The following is an 18,147-nucleotide window of genomic DNA, read 5'->3' on the forward strand; positions in this document are numbered from 1 at the left end:
GGGCAGATCTTGAAGTTAAAAACCCATGTTTAGAAATAAGTGCACGCTTCACCCACTAAATATAGCAGCAGACTGTGTGCCCCTACGCAAAAACATTCTCATATCTAGTTTTAACTTTACATATAAAAATAACTTGGAGAAAATACAAAAAAACATTTTATTTTAACATGAAAATATCACAAAAATTAGTAAGCCTGAGATGTAGGGTTTTGGTGAAAAACAAGAGGCTTGTAGTGTTTTGGCTGCTGATAAAGATGCATGTATTGATAGCTGGGGTGAAAAGCAGAAGAATGCACTTATTTCTTCTGCATGTCAGTATCTTCAAACACAGTAAGCCACATGCACCCTTCTTTCCTTGTGGAGATGCTGGTTCACCATGTTCAATTCCAGCGGAAGTGGATCTGACGTGGGCGGTCAGCCCCCTCCTTTACCAATGGCTTATGGAACTCACGTCCTGCACGAGAGTGGATATTTGCCCAACAAAACTCACAGTAATACTGCAGGCAAGTGACATTGGCACAAAAGAAAGGAGCAAACTTCCCACCGCATCGCGCGCCCTGGCACTCGTCACACATCTGGTCATCCAACACGTATGGCTTTACCTCCACCTGTTGGAGTAAAACAGAAACAATTCTAGTTAACGCTTATTCCTACTTAAAAGTTAAATGAGAGCATTCCGTTTTTTTCTGTTTTAAAAACCAAAACACGAGTCTGAAATCAGACCTATTAACGCCTTTATCTAACTAACTGGTTATTACTCTTTATCATTTATCAGCTACTGATCTATCCATACACCGAGCAGAACACTTGAAGCCAGATCTTTAGAAGTATACTGTACATGTGACAAATAGCTACATCGGAACCTCCCCTTAATTTATTCTGGAAGGATGTTCTTGGCAAATGATAACATGGAAGTATGTGTAGAAAACACACAAACAAGCCCAAAGGTCTCCCAACCAACCTCATCAGCGCCTCCATGTACCCCAACATGACATCCAATTCTATACTGTTTAGCAAAAAGAATTGGACATACAAGAATGTAAGCATTGATACATTAACTTTTTTTAAAAAATTAAGTCTCTGCACATTCTACTTCTGTGTGCAAATCAGAAGTACTTTCGGCAGGCTGGAATACAGGTCTTGTAGCATCCCTGTTCCCTTTAAATTGACGCCCTATGACTGAAATATGGCCAAATTTGGAGCTACAGATTTTGGTCATCTATTACTTTCCCTTTTTGTGGCTTTGAGCTGCACAGAAATTTGCATTCCATCTCTGAAAATATTTTTAAAGACCCTTTTGCACGTCTACAGGACTGCTAGAAACACCTGTCCTACACAGCTTCTTTCTCCCCAACTCATCTGACCGTCAGAGTGGAAAAATGGCAGGAGTCCAGTGCTAAATTTGCATTATGTCTTTGTGTAACTCAACTGTTACAGACTGTGATCAGACAGGAAGAACTTCATAATAAAACACAACATGAGTTGACTCCATCATTAAGGAATGTATTGTCTTCCACAATTTCTTCGCTTTTAAAGACAGTATTTTCTGCCTTTTGTTAGCAAAAAACTTATTCTAGTTCATGCTAAAACTCACTGCTGTAAGAGATTTTTTTTCTGACATATCATTACCTGAGAAGAATGTTACATATAGGTATTGACTTTATGTACTATACTCAAGCAGAGTATGTTTGAAATAATAAGAACCCCTTAAAATGCTCTTTTTTTCATTGTGTCTCCAGAGGAAACAATTTACACATACAGCTGCACACCCAGAAGTTCTACAGAAGAGAAGCCTTCATGTTTTTAGCTTTAGAAGGAGAGGTCACACCTGATGTGTCAAACACATCCACGTCTGAAACAGAGTCTGGTTCTTCCAGTGATCTATATTCAGTATAAGCTCTACTTCTTATTTCACTACAATAACCTGGCTTATCACAAATTACACTCAAACTTTCCAACAAACAGGTACCTTATGTGGTAACTGTTTGTGTTTCAGAGTTACTGAAAGCACAAAGAAGCAGATACTTCAAGCCTCGGTGCACTAATGCACCAAGGTCGGTGGGAAGACGATTTCAAATGTATTAGGGAAACACTTTGGGGAATGGAAGTATTACATGATGTGGATGCAGACTGCTGGCATGTGAAAGTTAACTTTTAAAGAATAGTTTGGAGCTGAAACTCCAAATGAGTTTCAAGGAAATGTTTGGAGCTGAGCTTTCATCTATGATAAACCAGGATGAGGAGCACTCTACTGAAGAAAAACATCTGTTGGAGAAACTAAACACATCTACACATCAAAAGAACTGGAGAGAAGCTCAGAGTACTTCAGCAAGGAAGAAGTTAAGATCCCAGACAATGTTTAAGTGCCTGTGACACTAAGATTTCCAATTAAGGTAGGAAAAGGTATGTGCAAAAAAAAAATAAAAATGCTCTAAATACTTAGAACTAAAGATCAGAAGGATAAGCAGGTGAACTGCAAAATTTAGCAATGAAAAAAGACTTTTGTACAGACAAAACTGGTTACGAGAAGAATGTGAAAGGACAGCAGATCTACAGAAACTGGATATAACTGGTATATAAAAGTAAAGGGCAGAAGAACAGGCTGCCCCCAAGATTTCAGTGAAATATGTAATATATTGTTCCACTGGCCAGCTCACATACATATCTCAGATGAAGGCAGTACCCGAAGCTGGACTATCTTCCTTATTTACAAAAGGGTGGTTTAAAGATTTATACAAACTGCTTGCTCATCTATAAAGCAACAGTAATACTGATTTCAGAATATTTTTCAGACCCTGAAAAGGCATTAGTGTATAAACTCCATGAAGCAAAAAAATATTTCTGAAAATAGCTTTTTTCCTACTTTCAGAAACAGCTCAGACTTAAGGGGCTGTTCTCTATTACTCCTCAGTAAGGCTGAGTTTTATAAATACCTCTATATAATTATATAAGTAATAAGGACTGACCATGTGATTTAATTAGGTAGGATAATTTAAAAAATAAAGATTAAAACACCTTTGAAATAAACAAAGAAGTTCATAACCTCCCCCAGTTAAAGGTTTAAAGACAAATTTATTAAAATACTGAGGTTTGGTGGTGCTAGATTTTGCAAGTGAAATAGCCCAGGATACAACTCAAATGCTGTGCTTCTGAAATCTAGGATTTAGGGTAGATTTCCCCCCCGCTGCCCTGTTCAAGCTCCAAGAAGCCTGCAGTACATGGCTGCTGTTTTACTGGAGATTTACTGCCCATCCACCTTTAGGTATTTCAGTGTTATATCACACATTAACAAGTTATATCCCTTTCTCTGCAAACAGAAAGCACTGCCACTTCAGATGCCTGCTCAGCATCCAAAGAGCCCTTAAAACCTCTGGTGACGCATCATAAAAAAACCCCAAACCCAAAAAAAAACCCAAAACAAACCCACATGGAAGTGCAGCCTTCCAAGGCAGGTTCACGCCTTCCTTTCTCCTATGAAATGGCACTGCCAGTCTGCCACACACTCCTCCACTGCAAAGGGCACCCCCATGGGAAGAGGAAGACCAAGATAAAAGTGTTCCCAAGTTTACAGGGGTTAAGTCCATGTCTCCCACCTTTGCGGGAAAACTAGTTTAGATGGGACCCAACTGCCCACCTCTAAAGTTAGGTCACTTCACAGCCAAAAGCACTGTAAATGGTTCCTCAAGCACACCTGATTCTGAAGCTTACTGACCCATTTAGCACTTTAGAACAGGTTCTGGTCCTTATTCCCATTTTGCTCAAATACAAGATGACTAATAGTTTTATATCCCCTCACAGTGTCAAAGCCATTTTTCCTGTTATGCAACTAGCCAAAAGGTAGAGCTATTAGTCAAAGTCAGCTGCAAGTCACAAGGACAGCAATCCTACCAGTGACATGTAGCCATCTCATCGCAATGTGAAGCCCAGTTCACTACCCACATTTAGATCCCCTCAGCCTCTGGAAAGGACCATGTTTGGGGATTTTCAGCTCACTAGGCAACTGGTATCTGAGAGACAGATGTAAAGCTGTATTATTCTATTTGAAAGGAGAGAAGTACGTGCTACCTCCCTGCAGCAGACTTCTGTTAACTGTACTACTTTATTTTCCCCATGTCTTTGATATGTAGAGGAGACTGGACCTTGAACTACTTTACCTAACTCCATCCTTCTTCCTCTAACACTGTGTTTTTTTTTTAAAGAACATCTATTAATACTAGTGAGATCTGCAGCTCTTGACATCAAAACAAGTGACATGTAAAACTGACATAATTTAGATGCCAGTTTTCTTTGCTACTCTTATACTTCCAATTAGGAGTAATTAAGTTGTCTAGTCTTCTTAATAAAAAGTTAGTTTTGCTTTAGCTAGCAATAAGCATCAGATGCAACCAGAAATGTATAATGGTAAATACCAGGAAGACTCTCAAACAGAAAGGACAAGAACATTTTGTAGTTTAGGTGTTGAGCTTGATTGATGTTCTGAAGTGCTGAGCACTGACAATTAGGGCTTAATTTAAGGGCAGCTGCAAATATAAAGCTCATCTGAAACCAGTGAATACTAGAGTTTCCTGTGAATGACAGAGGAATTATCATAGTATTTAGTTTCATTAGAACAAGGGAGAGAAAAAGATTTTTCAAGTCCTTTGCCCAAACACAACAAAATTAGGAACTTCGGGATGGAAAGAACATATGGTCTAACATATGTCCAAGCAACAAACTGCTGCTCTGTGGAATGTGTGTTGTTCGTTTGGAGGCATTCACGGTTTCACTCTTAGAACTAGTGAAGTTACAGGAATACTAAAAGAAATGGAGAAGCTGGCATGAAAGCCAAACAAATGGAATATTATCACACCCTGAGAAGTACCTTTATAGGTCAGCACTATATATATTTTTTTTAATTTCTGTGTAACTTACTCGTTTATCAATATCGCCATGCTGAAGTTGAACAAACCGAGCACTGATGGCAGCAATGTAACTCTGCTGATTGGAAAAAGCAACACGTCCAGCACCTTTTGGGTATTTCAGCTCAGGGTCAGTATCAATTCCTGCGTAACAAACTCCACCATAGAGACGGTCCATGATCATAGCCAATTCCACTATTAAGAAACAAAATAATGCTCATTTAAACTGTTCTTACAGTACAAACTTTACATAATACGCCTGTATTTAAAAACACTAGTAAAGTTACTTTTAATAATTAATTTTGCAACAGCCAATGTAACAGTAATAACAAGAAATATAAAAACATATTAAATAAGATATGAAATACTCAGCAGACAGATCCTTCACGCTGCAGGTACATACACCCAAGGAACAATAGAACTGTAAGTCCTCGCAGTCCTTGATAACCTGGAACTGAAATTCCAGGGCAGTTTTCTTCAGAGGATTACAGCAAAAGACTTCAGGCAGGCATGGAATGTAAGCTTTATAAAATAGATCTACGTGCCACAAATTCCTTGGTACATGTTCTCTGGCTGTCCTAAGGCTCTATGTCCTACTTGAATTTAAAGATGTAGTTAGCTTCTTTCCACCAGCCACACAGAGCTTCATTATCTCTACAGTGCTAGAGAAGTTCATAGAAACAATCTCAGATTTCACAGGTCTAGTATTTTAGCAATTCTCTAGTATTATTTCATTCTGAATTTAGTTTTGCAATTCATTTAGGTGGAAAATACTATTTTTTTTCCAGAATTAGAATCCTCTGTATTAGGGTATAAAGTTTCAGCAGTCATTCATGTTCAATAGCTGTTTGAAAAATCTGCTGCTTTTGTGAAGTCATGATTTTTATTTCACAATGCCACAGAAGTTTCATTTTCACATATACAAGGCATTTTAAAGCTAAGCATAAGAATGCATCCATCAAATCTATCACAGGCATTCAGTATCTGGACTGAATTTAAAGAAAAATTAATCTGCAGTTGGAACATTCTGTGATTATGCTCCTTTAAAGAGCTTGTACTACAGTCCAAAGTACAGTCTTAAAAGTAAAATAACAGAAAAGATTAAGCATTGCAGGTCCGAGACAGAAAACATTAAGATTCTTTATACCCCAAATCTGCACTATCACCTGGTTCTCTTACATCTTCCATCTGAAAGCTTATTACGTACTATGGAAGACTAATGAAGTCCAGGAGTCATTCCAACAGAAAATGTGATTTGAACCACCGCATGTTATACTGCTTCTTCCAATATTCACTTCAACCTACTTACTAGAATGCCACCATAAAATAATGTAAAAGGTGACTGCAGTCAGTCTCATAAAGCAGACTGTCCAGGTTGTAGATCAACCATTCCACAGCTACAGAAATATGTAATTTTTCCTTCATGTACTCTGACAATAGCCTAGAAAGAGTCCTGCAATGTCTTTTAGCATTGTACCATACAGATTGCACCACCTCTCTGAGTATCTTCCTTTTCTCCTCTACTCCTTCATCACTGTGTTTTTGCTTTGTCGATATTGCCAAGAATAACTGCGACTTGAGAGCAGTAGAGTAGCAAATGCGCAATGACAAACAAGTACAAATAGAGCTCCACAAACTCATGCAGCATGGCAGAGAGGCTTCCATAGCATTATTTTAAAAACAAACTCTTTCGTGACATAGTTTACACTACAGTTTTGCTAATATGATCAAAATCTTTTCTACAGCTTTAGACATGCCACAGTTTCCAGTAAATCTCAATGATGAACAGTGATTCATGGCCAAATCCAGATAAAAGCAGTTACTAGAGAAATGTAGGAATACATGAATATTGTTACAGTGGTTATAACTATCACGACAGTCTTCTATATGTATTTATCTCTATCTATCCATACATAGCTATACAACAGTATGCATGGTTCAAATTATTTCCAATAATGTTATACTTTTAAAAATAATAGCCACAGATTATACTCACCAGCTCTTAACGGTCTAGGGACTCCTCCAACAAAAATTGTTTTTCGAGGATCAAGCGGCTGGGAACCATCCATCACAAAGTCACTGTCACTTAGATTCCAGGGACGGATCTGAACCTATTAAATTAGGAAAGGAAACGGTATGCTACTTTAAATTTCACTACATCATGGATATTCATCAGCCTATATAAACTGTCAAAGTGTCATAACTCCATTAGCTTAGCATGTCTAGGTGTTCTGTTTTAATCCTATTAATTCAAAACACTACAATTTCAAAACCATCCAACTGTTCCAGATGTTGAGCTCTGCCAATGGTAGTTTGCTTTTGATTATTTTCATTGTCATCACTTCAAGTGCAGCTTTAGACAGATGGCAGCTATAGCCTGCAGGCCATCTACTGTTTACTTACTGGCTTGTCCTTGATAGTAGGACTGGAAACACACAGATAGAGCTTTCCGTCTTCTTCGATGCAGGCGTCAATCAGGGCCTGAACAGAGCTCTCTTCTTGGAACAGGAGGAATGCATAACCTGGAAAAAACCCAAACCAACTGATTTTTTTTTCTTAATTTTTTTATTTTTCTTAATCATCTTTGCCAGTGACTTTTCCATACAAACATGTTTTGCCCGAAAGTAAGAAAAAGTCAAACCAGTTCTTTGTTATTAGTTGTTATCTTTGTCCTACCTTGCCATGATCAAGAGAACTTCTATCCTTAAAATAATTCTCAAGAGAGGCTAATAACCAAATGAAAGCAAACACGTCTGCTCTATCATGTACTGGAAGTCTAGGCTGAGCATAATTCATTGGCAGCAACGGACATTATACAATGAAAATCCGACTTGGCACAAGGGACTAATCTCTATTCTAGAGATTAGATCAAAGTACTTTGTTACATAAGTGACCCCGCAAACCTCCCAAACACGATGAAAATAGGAATTAAAATGCTTATTTAATGCTGCAGTAAAAACAGTCAGACAAGCACAGAATCTCACACATTAGAATATCTCCACAGTTACAGTATAATGATATACACAAAATTTGTTACTTTGCAGGTGCCTTATAGCACAATTAAGGTTGTATTCTAAAATGAACTTCAAGAGTACCATAAATCCATGTTTCTTTCCAAGATTACTACTAAGTGTGGAATTTGGACACAAAGTGATGTGTTATTACTTGGAAGAGTAAATGCTGAAGCAGCTGCTCTAGGGTGGGCTTGGCAAGAGGGAGCATGGCTGCTCTACCAAGCCTTTTGGGAACAATGCTGTATTTCTGAGAGAAGCTGCTTAACCACTGGCAACTACTTACTGCAAACAGACCATGTAGCTCATCAAGGCAAAGATGGCAGGGTGCATCTTCAAGAGCATTAAAGAATCAACGTGTTATGAAGAACAGAAGATTAGAGAAATAAATGCACAACTGATTTTAGATATATGCGAGCCAAAGTAGAATTTAAAGAAAAAGCTGTAAGGCCTATACTGGTCTTTCTAAGAACTTGTACCTCATTTCTCACCCCTCATACCATGGTCCTATCACAGCTTCCTACATGAGGTACATAACAAGGTTTTATGTATTCTATATTTTTATCTAAATCTTATTTAGTTTCTTAACAAATACGCCATAGGGCACCTTTGGGCTTGGCCAGAGACATTTTCTTGTGAAGTCCATTTTTCATTGCTGAACAATATTTTTAGTGACCATTAGGTTTAACTTAAACCTAATTAGTAATTATTTAGATTAAATATCTGTTTTAATGGGGCTATCTTTCAGTATTTATCTTCAAATTTAAAATCCACATATTACCCATGCAACTGGCATTACTTGTGTGGCAGCCAGGCACACACATTCCTGTCTGAACCCAGAGCTCAGTACAAGAATGTAAAAACTTGATTAATCAAAAGGAGGGCTGAATGCACGCAATACCAACTAAGGGATCAGATATACAGATGAAGACTCACAGCCAGAAGTAAGAAAAATATTCTGCCAGATGCTGATTTTCCATCAGTTCTTATCCTAAAGCAAATGAAGGGTATCGCCACATAGCTCCCAATACATGAAGACAGTCAGTGTCTCCATGTGATCCATGACTTGTATGTCTGCAGCTATTAATATACATAACTGTGGCAGCTTGTAAAAAGGTAGGAAATTCAGATATCAGAACTTGATGAGGGCACAACTAGTGTTACTATATCCTACTACACCTGATGTGCATAAGTATGATGATAAAAATCAATGTCTAACTAGTCTTTTTGCAGTAATACTGAACTACAATTATTAATACATGTGTGACAGAAAGTACATGTCACAGTGAAACATGGTGGGGAAGCAGGGTGAAGAGTAGGGGGTGTTCTACTGTGCTACAATTCAGCTTAACTTGCTAGTTTCTTGTGGTTTTTTTGGTGTACCATATCCATCAAGTCTGTTCACAACAGAAAAGCAAAGCTACTCCAATAGTTTTCTTCGAAGGAAGCTGCTTTATACCTTTGGGTCATAAGTACATCAACAGTAGCAGGTCATGATCAGATATTACTTGCCAAGAGACAAGGCTTGTATGTTTTGTATATATTTCACAAGGTGAAAAGTATTGGATGAAACACAGTTTCATACAAATTTCTAGTTCATGTGCACCTGCACCAGAATTTATACCTCCTGTAGGAGACAAAATTTAGGTATTCCATATCAGTGTTTATCACTTGTCTGAATTCCTCTGCATAACAGGTGAACTATTACTAACACTCCTATTTTCAAAGGCAACCAATGTGGGTGACTTTGATAATACCTGTCTTCAGAAAATTACCTTAAATAATAAACAAACCTTTCTGGAGATGGCAATTGGCTTCAAAACTACATTCCCTGATATCCAAAGATACTGCACAGTTTACAGCTCTTACTCTAAGCTGACGTCTCTCTTAATGAAATGACCAAGAAATTAATTTTTTTTTCTTTTTCATATATTGGGTCAGCACTGGAAACAAAAAGCCCATCAGGTAAGTTTGAAGAGTCCCAGCTGTATCACCAAATAAAACTTTCATTTTTTGTATTTGCTAGATAAAGGACAATCAAAAGCAATGCATTCTAGACTAGATTCACACTGGTAGCTAACACGATTTCCTGAGCAATGTATAATTTCTTTATTTCATAGTAATATGGAAGTTTACTAGAAGGATGATGTTTCTGCTATGCATACTCTGTGTAGAAATCGGAGAGCAGCTTTAAGTTCTATCCAACTCTAGCTAATTCCTATCTCTAGTGGCTTTGAAAAGCAGTCAAGAGAACCAGTGCAAGCCAGCACAGCACTGTCCGTGACAGAAATCACAGCTGGATTTTGTTTTGGGGTTGGCTCCTCTAATGTCTTCACAGACTCTCCCCAGAGGAGACTAAATGGCCTCAGTGCAGTTCTTGCTCACAGAATGTTGTGCCTTAGATCGGAAAGAATCAGTGTAAACTGCAACTTAATACAATGGATCTACATTTGATGATGTGAGTAATTCCCACTTGGGAAGGACATACAACATTTTATCTGTTCCTCTTTAAAGAGATCTCATCATATTAATTAATCTTTAAAACATAAATCTTTCACTTATTCAGTTTAGTAATCTTTGATGGAGAATTAACTCCAAAATACACTTGAAGTGAAAATGCAGGCTGATACAATAGTAATGTAGCTGTTTGCCGAGGCACTTTTGAGTAGGGAAGAGTAGGATTCACTTCCACATCCAACAACCTATTTCCATATTTCTGCAGTGACTGTGTTTAAGGTCCCTCTGTTCCCCGGCTGACCGAGTGGGACACGGAGGTGTCTACCACTATCTACCCTCTGCAGGACTGTCCCCAGCCTTCAGCTGCTGCTCCAGAATGGTGTGGGTCTTCAAAAGGTGTCACACCACATTTGCAAGACCTGTGTACATCTTTCAGATATCCTCATTTGGGGTAAATGAATCGAGCTCAAGGTGCCCACGTTATGGTGACCTGAATAGCGCTCTATACTACACTGACTGTGTTGGCCAGATTCCTGTTGATTAAAGAAAGCTTAGACACTAATCACACATGAAGACACCTACAGTCACTTGCCTGAATCCAGAGTTCATCCCTACCCAGTATCATCAAATAAGGTGGTAATAAGTTAAACAGATATTGAATGGACCTGGAGTTTTGCTTCTTGAACTAGAAAAAGAACATTTTCAACCCAAATTTTTCAGTCAGTTCTAAATTATCAGTTAAGAACCCTGGATAAACAAAGCTACTGCACAACTGCTGTGATAGAAGGCAATAGAAACACCCAGACAATCAGAAAGGCTGGGGATACTGTCCTGTTTAAATCAGATTATCCTCTGTTGGATACAGACTATATATAGCACAGAGCGCACAAACAACGGGGCATATTTTGAAAGGCCTTCTTTATATTTGCATATCCTCACGTCACCACTTTTTTGAGAGCTTCATCATCATAAGAATGACTCCTCACCTCAGCAAGTTGCTCTGGACATGTGTATTGTTTCATAAATAAGTATATTTGCCAACTATGTAATAACAGGAGTTATGACAAACAGTGGCAATCCAGAAAGGAAGGAATTATTCATTACAGTTGGTAGATCACTTACAGACCTTGTACTTCTGTCTCAAGAGAATAACATTTTTCTGCTTCAGAACAGAGTTTCCTTCTAAGATCACTGTGAAGTTTTACAAATGCCTGTTTTCTTTGGGTCTAATTTTGTGGTGAATCAATAGAAAATGTAATTAGTTAAGAACAAGCAGTTGGTGTTTCTCAGGAGGCAGCTAGCCTTGATGGATCAGGACACTTTTTGCATTTCTTCAAGCAAGGAAATATTTATTATGAACTTGGCCTTCCCTGTGTAAGCAGAGAGCCTGGAACAAACCACAGCCTGGAAAAATGAATAAGAGTAGAAAAAAAGGCAGGCTGTATCTCTTCACCATGGAGAAGACTATTACGTAAATCAGCCCAGAACTTGGTAATCCTGAGATGTCTTTGGAAAGTAAAACTACACAAATCTCTCATGAGATTGAACAAACAAAAATATATACACTGAACTGATTCCATGCAGAATAACCTATAAGAAATCGGACATTAAAAGTAAAAAAGAAACCAAACCAACCAACCAAAACCCCAAACACTCCCCCTCCCCAACTCTTTGGGCTCATACAGTATATATTTCTAAATTGCTCATTAATGATCAGTCTCAAAGCTTTCTTAGTATTTAGCCTATCTTTAGCAGTTCCAGACATCTTAAATATATGAATACAGGGTTCTTGCCTGCACACACAAGCAACGCTTAACAAAGACAATTGTTAAAGACATTTTTCTACAAAATAATCATGTGCCGTATCTATTGCACTGAAAAAAACAGACACAAACACAGTAATATTCAGCAGTTAACAGTAAGCTATAGTTCCAGAATATCTACAAAGAGAAACCTACACTGTATTTTAGATGTGTTAGGCTACATTACACAACAATATTGAATAATGTAGTAAACTGAAAATGAGAATAAAGTTTTAAGATTAAAGACCAGTAAGTGCTATTAAATTTCAAATAAGGATGAACTAATCATGGGAAATCAACATTTATTCTGCAAGTGTTTCCTGAATTTATTAGATGAACAGACTAAAGTCCTGTTTGTATTCTCTGCTTTTAAGAAGCTCTGCTTACATTACAGTTTTTTTTTTTCCCCTGTAGTAATTATGAATATTCCAACTATATCAAAAAGCTTAATTAAATGAGGAGTCTGGAAATATATCCTTAAGATGTTCAAATGCTGAGACAGGACTGTCTCACTGGAAATGAACACCAGAATCCATTCCTTTCAGGTAAGAATATATTACATTTTCCCTCTTCTAAATATTCATCACAGACTCTGTGAGATGCATCTTCCTCAAAGAGTTCCTCAAGAATTTCTCTTGGCAATTTAGGAAGAGAGATGTACTCCTTAGGATAATCAAATGTAACCACACAGTAGCTTGGTGTACCAGGCTGACAATCAAAAAAGCCGAAGTCTCTTTGTTTGTCTTTGAATTTCCATGTAATGTTCATAAATACTATTCAAATACTTTTAATTCCATTTCCCACTGTTTAGAGGATCCATCTGGGATAATAATTCTGTTTTTTTCCCAGTATAGATGATTAGAGAAATAAATGATGAATTAGTTTATAAAGCCACTATACCTACTTTTGTCACTTCCAGGGAAGAAAGGAATTGCTGCATTATTTACTAAATGAATAATCTCTGCATTGCTCTCCTATCTGGATCAGATTTTTGCACTTATTTTATATGTACCAATACATGATTGCACACATACAGATATGCTACTAATTGATTACTTAATGCACCAAATGGCTTTACCAACATCTTGTGATATTATAAAAATCTAGTCTAACAGCAACACTAGAAATAGTTAAAAATCATATTTAATAATTTATCAAAAGAGATAATTAGTGCTTTGATAGGAAATTCACATCCTAAAACTGAAATAAACATAACATTGATTATCTTGATCAGATATGAAAACACATCCTTCTGAATCCTGCCTGTAACCTCCTATGAACATTTTTATCTGAGATTCAGTCCTAAAAACTTGACCAAATTTCAGATTTGGAAACCACATAGAAATGCAAACACAGCACTTAGGATGGATGACCCATACAACTATAATAACACTGATGTGATATATGGGAAATCAGAACATGGAAGATCCTTCAGGAGTCCAGCACTGAACCAGGCACAAAGCTAAAAGAACACTCTCAGGTTTTACACTTGGTATGTAAAGGAACCATGTCTGAACCTGCATTGAAACTGTAGAATTATCTGTTCACAGGGATTGCAAATCATACCCTTTGGAAAAAGATGAGACAGTTTCCCAGAGTAAGACTTGTGCTCAGGTCAGAACCTTCCAACTTTCTTACCTTTTGGTGGAAAATAGGACTTGCTTTCTGCTTTGTGAGGCCAGTCTACTACCAAAGGCCCAAATCGTCTGAAGCTTGCAGTAATTTCATCTAAAACCAGACAGATGCAATTAAAATAAATTAAAATAAATGACATGACTCAATGAAAAAGTACTGTCAAGCAAAGAACTTGGTTTCTAACAAAGGCTGACAGTTCATGGAAAAAAAAAAAAAGGAAAAATAAATTCAACTTTCATGAACAAAAAACTTAAATAAATAACATCTTCTAAAGCGTTAATATTTACGCAATATATTTGTAGTGATTTTAAGCTTCTGTTTGTTTTTTATTGCTTAATAACAGGAGCATTTCAGAAGCGTACAGGCAACCAAAGGCAGTGATGAAAACTGGTGTGGTGCTTCCTTAAATTCACGATCTGGTTTGAATGCAATGGAAACGATTTACTGTTTAGTGATGTATAGTTCAGAGCTTTGTAGGTAGATACTGATACAAGTACCACCACAATGAGCCTTTTAGCAGTTTCCAGCTGGTACCATGCACAGATCAGGCACAGAAACTTAAAATTGTCTATTCAGAGGTGTTTCTAACATAACCATGAGCTAGCCTGTTGCAAGATCTACCATGCCTTTTGCACAACTTCCTGATTCTTTCTATCCCAGCCACTTTTTCCTGTCATGGACTGTAAGAACGTTGACCATGAGGAAAAAATTAAACCAGCTAAACTCTACAATAACAATAGCTCATCAAACACAAATATGCTCCATTTCTCTCAGTCACATCCTGCTATCAGCATACAAACAGGCAGGAAAGAAAGAAAGAAAAACATATTTCTATGTGTCTTTGTTTAGCATTTGTATTAAAGGCAACAGTGCACACTTGAATTCAAAGCTAAAGTGCATTAAAAAAAGCTGAAGTGTATTAAAAGAAATCCCTCCGCACATTGCAGGATGGCATCGCAATGAAGATTAAACCAAAATATGGTCTTTCCATGTCTGAAAGTTAATTAACCACAGTCAGCTTATTTGGTTTGCAAGTTACTGTAGGATTACAATAAACCTTGCAAAGGGACTTCTGTTTACATTACAAAGCTAGCATGTAATTTACACTTATCTTCACAGGAGAAACCTAATATTAAACAGTACAATTACTTCACATCAACACTATTTTACACAGAGCAATTCCAACTGCCTCGCATAACAATCTGAGCTGCTGTGGTATATTCTGTGTTCAACGCATCACAGAGTGCTCTGCCACTTGACCTTCCTCTGCCTTAGTTTCTCTATTTATGAACAGGAAAAATATTAACCTTTCTAAGCCACTTCTGAGATCTTCAGGTAACAGTAAAATAGAATTTGAAATTCAATTACTAATAGAAGTTTCTATGAATAGAGAATAAAGTAGGCACAGATAGAGGACACTAAGAAGGACTAAGGTGTATTTGAAAGGAACATGCACTGCAAGATAAGCAGAAGCACAAATTCCAGGCATCACATGCAACTCTACAATCTGCCAAGTGCAGAATCAGAGACAACTGAACCACCTCAAAAGAGATGGATGACATCAAGTGATATTAAGCTCAGCATCACCAACAACTCCCATAAAATTATACATATAGTACTAGCTTTTTACACTACAGTGTTTTTCTGCTGGGTGGATTATTGTTACTACTTCATTCCGGTTTTTCAACATCCATCTTTCTCCCTCCAAACTTGGTTTGCTTAGTTTTCAGGCAGCTCACCTTCATCAATATCTGGTGGAAGACCTCCAACAAACACCTTCCGAGAAAAACGCTCAATTCGTTCTCCATTCTGATGCGCTGAATAGCAGGTAGGTGAATTCAAGACTCCAACTTGATCACTATGACCATCGTCCAGCAAACCATCATCTATTGGGAAGAGGGAAGAACGGCCTTAAAAAGAAAAGATAATATACATTAAAATAATTCTGTGGTGGTTCATGGTTATGTAATTTTAGTGAATGAAGGAGTAGCGGTCTGAAAAGTAAAAATGAAAATAACAATATATTAGAAAAGTACACATTAGTTTAAAGAAAAAATGAGAAATATATTAAACTTCAAAGAAGGAAATTCAAGATTGCAAGCTGTCATCACTGTAAGCATAGTAATTCATACTACATCGTATTGTAGTTACTCTGCTGCATCTAGTAGACAAGTAGTAATTTGTTTTTAAATAAAGGGTCTTATTTATGAAGAGGACATATAAAAGCGCTGCTGAAGTGAGTTTCATTAGTCTATATTGGGTTTAGCTTGAACTTAAATTGATAATTTCCATCATCTGATTACTGCATGTCTAGAAATCTTACATTTTAATTGAACAGAGGGAAATGGAAAAAACATGTACACCATAAGAACTTTCAAACAGGTATGTTTTCTCCTCTAAAGGTATTTGATGCTCATAACACAAGAACAGATTTCATTTCTAAGAAAGCAAAAGAGAATTTTAATAAATGTGCAAAATGTAACACTTAAAATATGAGTCACAGTGCTGATTTATCCTTCTTGCTCTCAAATTTACCACCATTCTGGAAGGAAGCCTTGTGGTGGTTCCTAACATGTAGCAAGCTGCAGTAAGATTACAGTTACCCTGAAAAGCAAGTGTAATATCTGAGAAGTCCACAGGATGGCTTTGCAAATGCAAAGTGATCAAAACAGGTGTACAGATGGCAGAGGGGAGTGAAAATGTGGTAATTCTGTCCTACTTATTTCCCCCTATTTCATATTTACAATTTCTAAAGAACTCCAAAACGAAGACTCCAAAGGCCAAGATATGCATCTTAGCTTATTCGAACTTTTGCTGCTTTAGATTAGCAACAGAAAGATGAATTACAGTTTCAAATTCAGAAGTCAGTTTTTTAACTGCAAAGTGCCCTAAAAGTATCACTTTTGTGAAGCAAAATAAATACCCCACATCACTATTTCTTCTAAGTGCAACATTTCCTGTCTCTCACTATTAACTATATTAACTATATTAACTATAACTATTAATTAATTCAACTGCTTTCCAAAAAACAAGCAAACAAACAAACGCAAAAACCACCTAACACAGTTTTGGGAAGCAAGTTAATTTTCCATGACATATATCCACCTTCTTCCAGATCCGCCCCCTGCAAACCAGTATCAGGAGCAGGCGGCTGGCAGGTGACTGCAGCCCCTCAGCTGCCAGCCAGACCCAGTCTGGAGCTTCTCTCCCCTCTCCGAGGAGCCCTGCCGGGAAAGCCCCACAGGAACACCTGCACACATCCTGCTGGCCAGCCAGGGGTGAGGGCACTATGAAAGCCATTCACCTCCAGAAGACCACCGGAGAATCACATGCTTAAAGACAAGGCTGGAGAACAGATAGCAAACATCATGACCAATGAGCTATGTTGCGGTAATGCCTAATGACCCTAATTTGGTATCTAAATCCATAATAAAAACACAGTACATCAGAAAATACTGATAGAAAACAACCCTGGACATTGTAAAATGTCACAAGGATCACAAAATAAAAGCAGAACCACAGGACTACAACATCTTTATGGTGGCACTTCATGCTTATGTCTTGAGTAGGCACCTGATGGAGAGGAGCACACCAAAAGCAGAGGGCTGCAGCAGGTTCCTCCACCCCATCAGGAATGGTGACATGCCTGCTTGAGAATATCAGTAGTGGGGAGCAAGTGATGGCATCCTGGCTTGCTGTCCTAAGGATGCATTCAACAGCCAGATAAGGGATCAGTAGAGTGTCTTTAAAAGTGGATGCACATGGCTGGTGCTCAGTGGGGCAGAAAAGAGAGGAAGTAAGGGAGAAACAGAAAGTTAACACAGTTGGAAGAAGCAGCCAGGAAGATTCTTCTGTTTAGACACAAGAGGAGCAAGATCCCGCTATGACGACTGCAGCAGGCAAGTTATGCGGATATGAGTTTCAGTTATGAAGAATAATAAGAACGATCGGGTCTTAGAGATGTATACAAAGACGTGGTAAGATTCGGTTACACAATCATGAAAGGGTGATTTAACAATGGATTTCTGAATTACTGATGTGAATGATGGAGAAGATGGAGGTGTTATCATAGGGACAGTGAAATGAAGAAGTGGCTAAAGGAAGAAACAGGGCAAATTAGAGGAATTCGCAGGGAACTGCAAAAGTGGAAATTTTACGAGTTTTGACTAACATACGAGAGTTATTTTTAACATCTGAAATCTAAAATGACTGTAATTTAGCTGGGTTAGCTTTATAAAAAGCACTTTGATTTGCTCTTTACCTCTGCAAATTTCTATACTGCAGGAAAAAAAGAAACTTCAGTGACTTAAAAACATGCCAATTTAAATAAACTTTTTGCCATTA

The 18,147-nt window shown here is 37.6% G+C and overlaps 1 protein-coding gene across 1 annotated transcript in view; it reads right to left on the reverse strand.

Annotated features, from left to right (window-relative positions):
* Nucleotides 1-380: 380 nt before the first annotated feature.
* Nucleotides 381-18,147, reverse strand: part of CPEB2 (cytoplasmic polyadenylation element binding protein 2) — a gene marked incomplete at its 3' end in the record, with an annotated part of 51,265 nt that continues 33,498 nt past the window's right edge. The window contains exons 6-11 of the mRNA XM_080343815.1: nucleotides 15,543-15,713; nucleotides 13,807-13,896; nucleotides 7,302-7,420; nucleotides 6,895-7,009; nucleotides 4,912-5,093; nucleotides 381-608 (exon numbers count right to left, since the gene is read on the reverse strand). Of these exons, the coding sequence (XP_080199941.1) occupies nucleotides 381-608; nucleotides 4,912-5,093; nucleotides 6,895-7,009; nucleotides 7,302-7,420; nucleotides 13,807-13,896; nucleotides 15,543-15,713 (905 nt within the window). The remainder of the gene's footprint in view (nucleotides 609-4,911; nucleotides 5,094-6,894; nucleotides 7,010-7,301; nucleotides 7,421-13,806; nucleotides 13,897-15,542; nucleotides 15,714-18,147) is intronic.

Source organism: Nesoenas mayeri (genome assembly GCF_963082525.1).
Source record: "Nesoenas mayeri genome assembly, chromosome: 4".
Taxonomy (NCBI): domain Eukaryota; kingdom Metazoa; phylum Chordata; class Aves; order Columbiformes; family Columbidae; genus Nesoenas; species Nesoenas mayeri.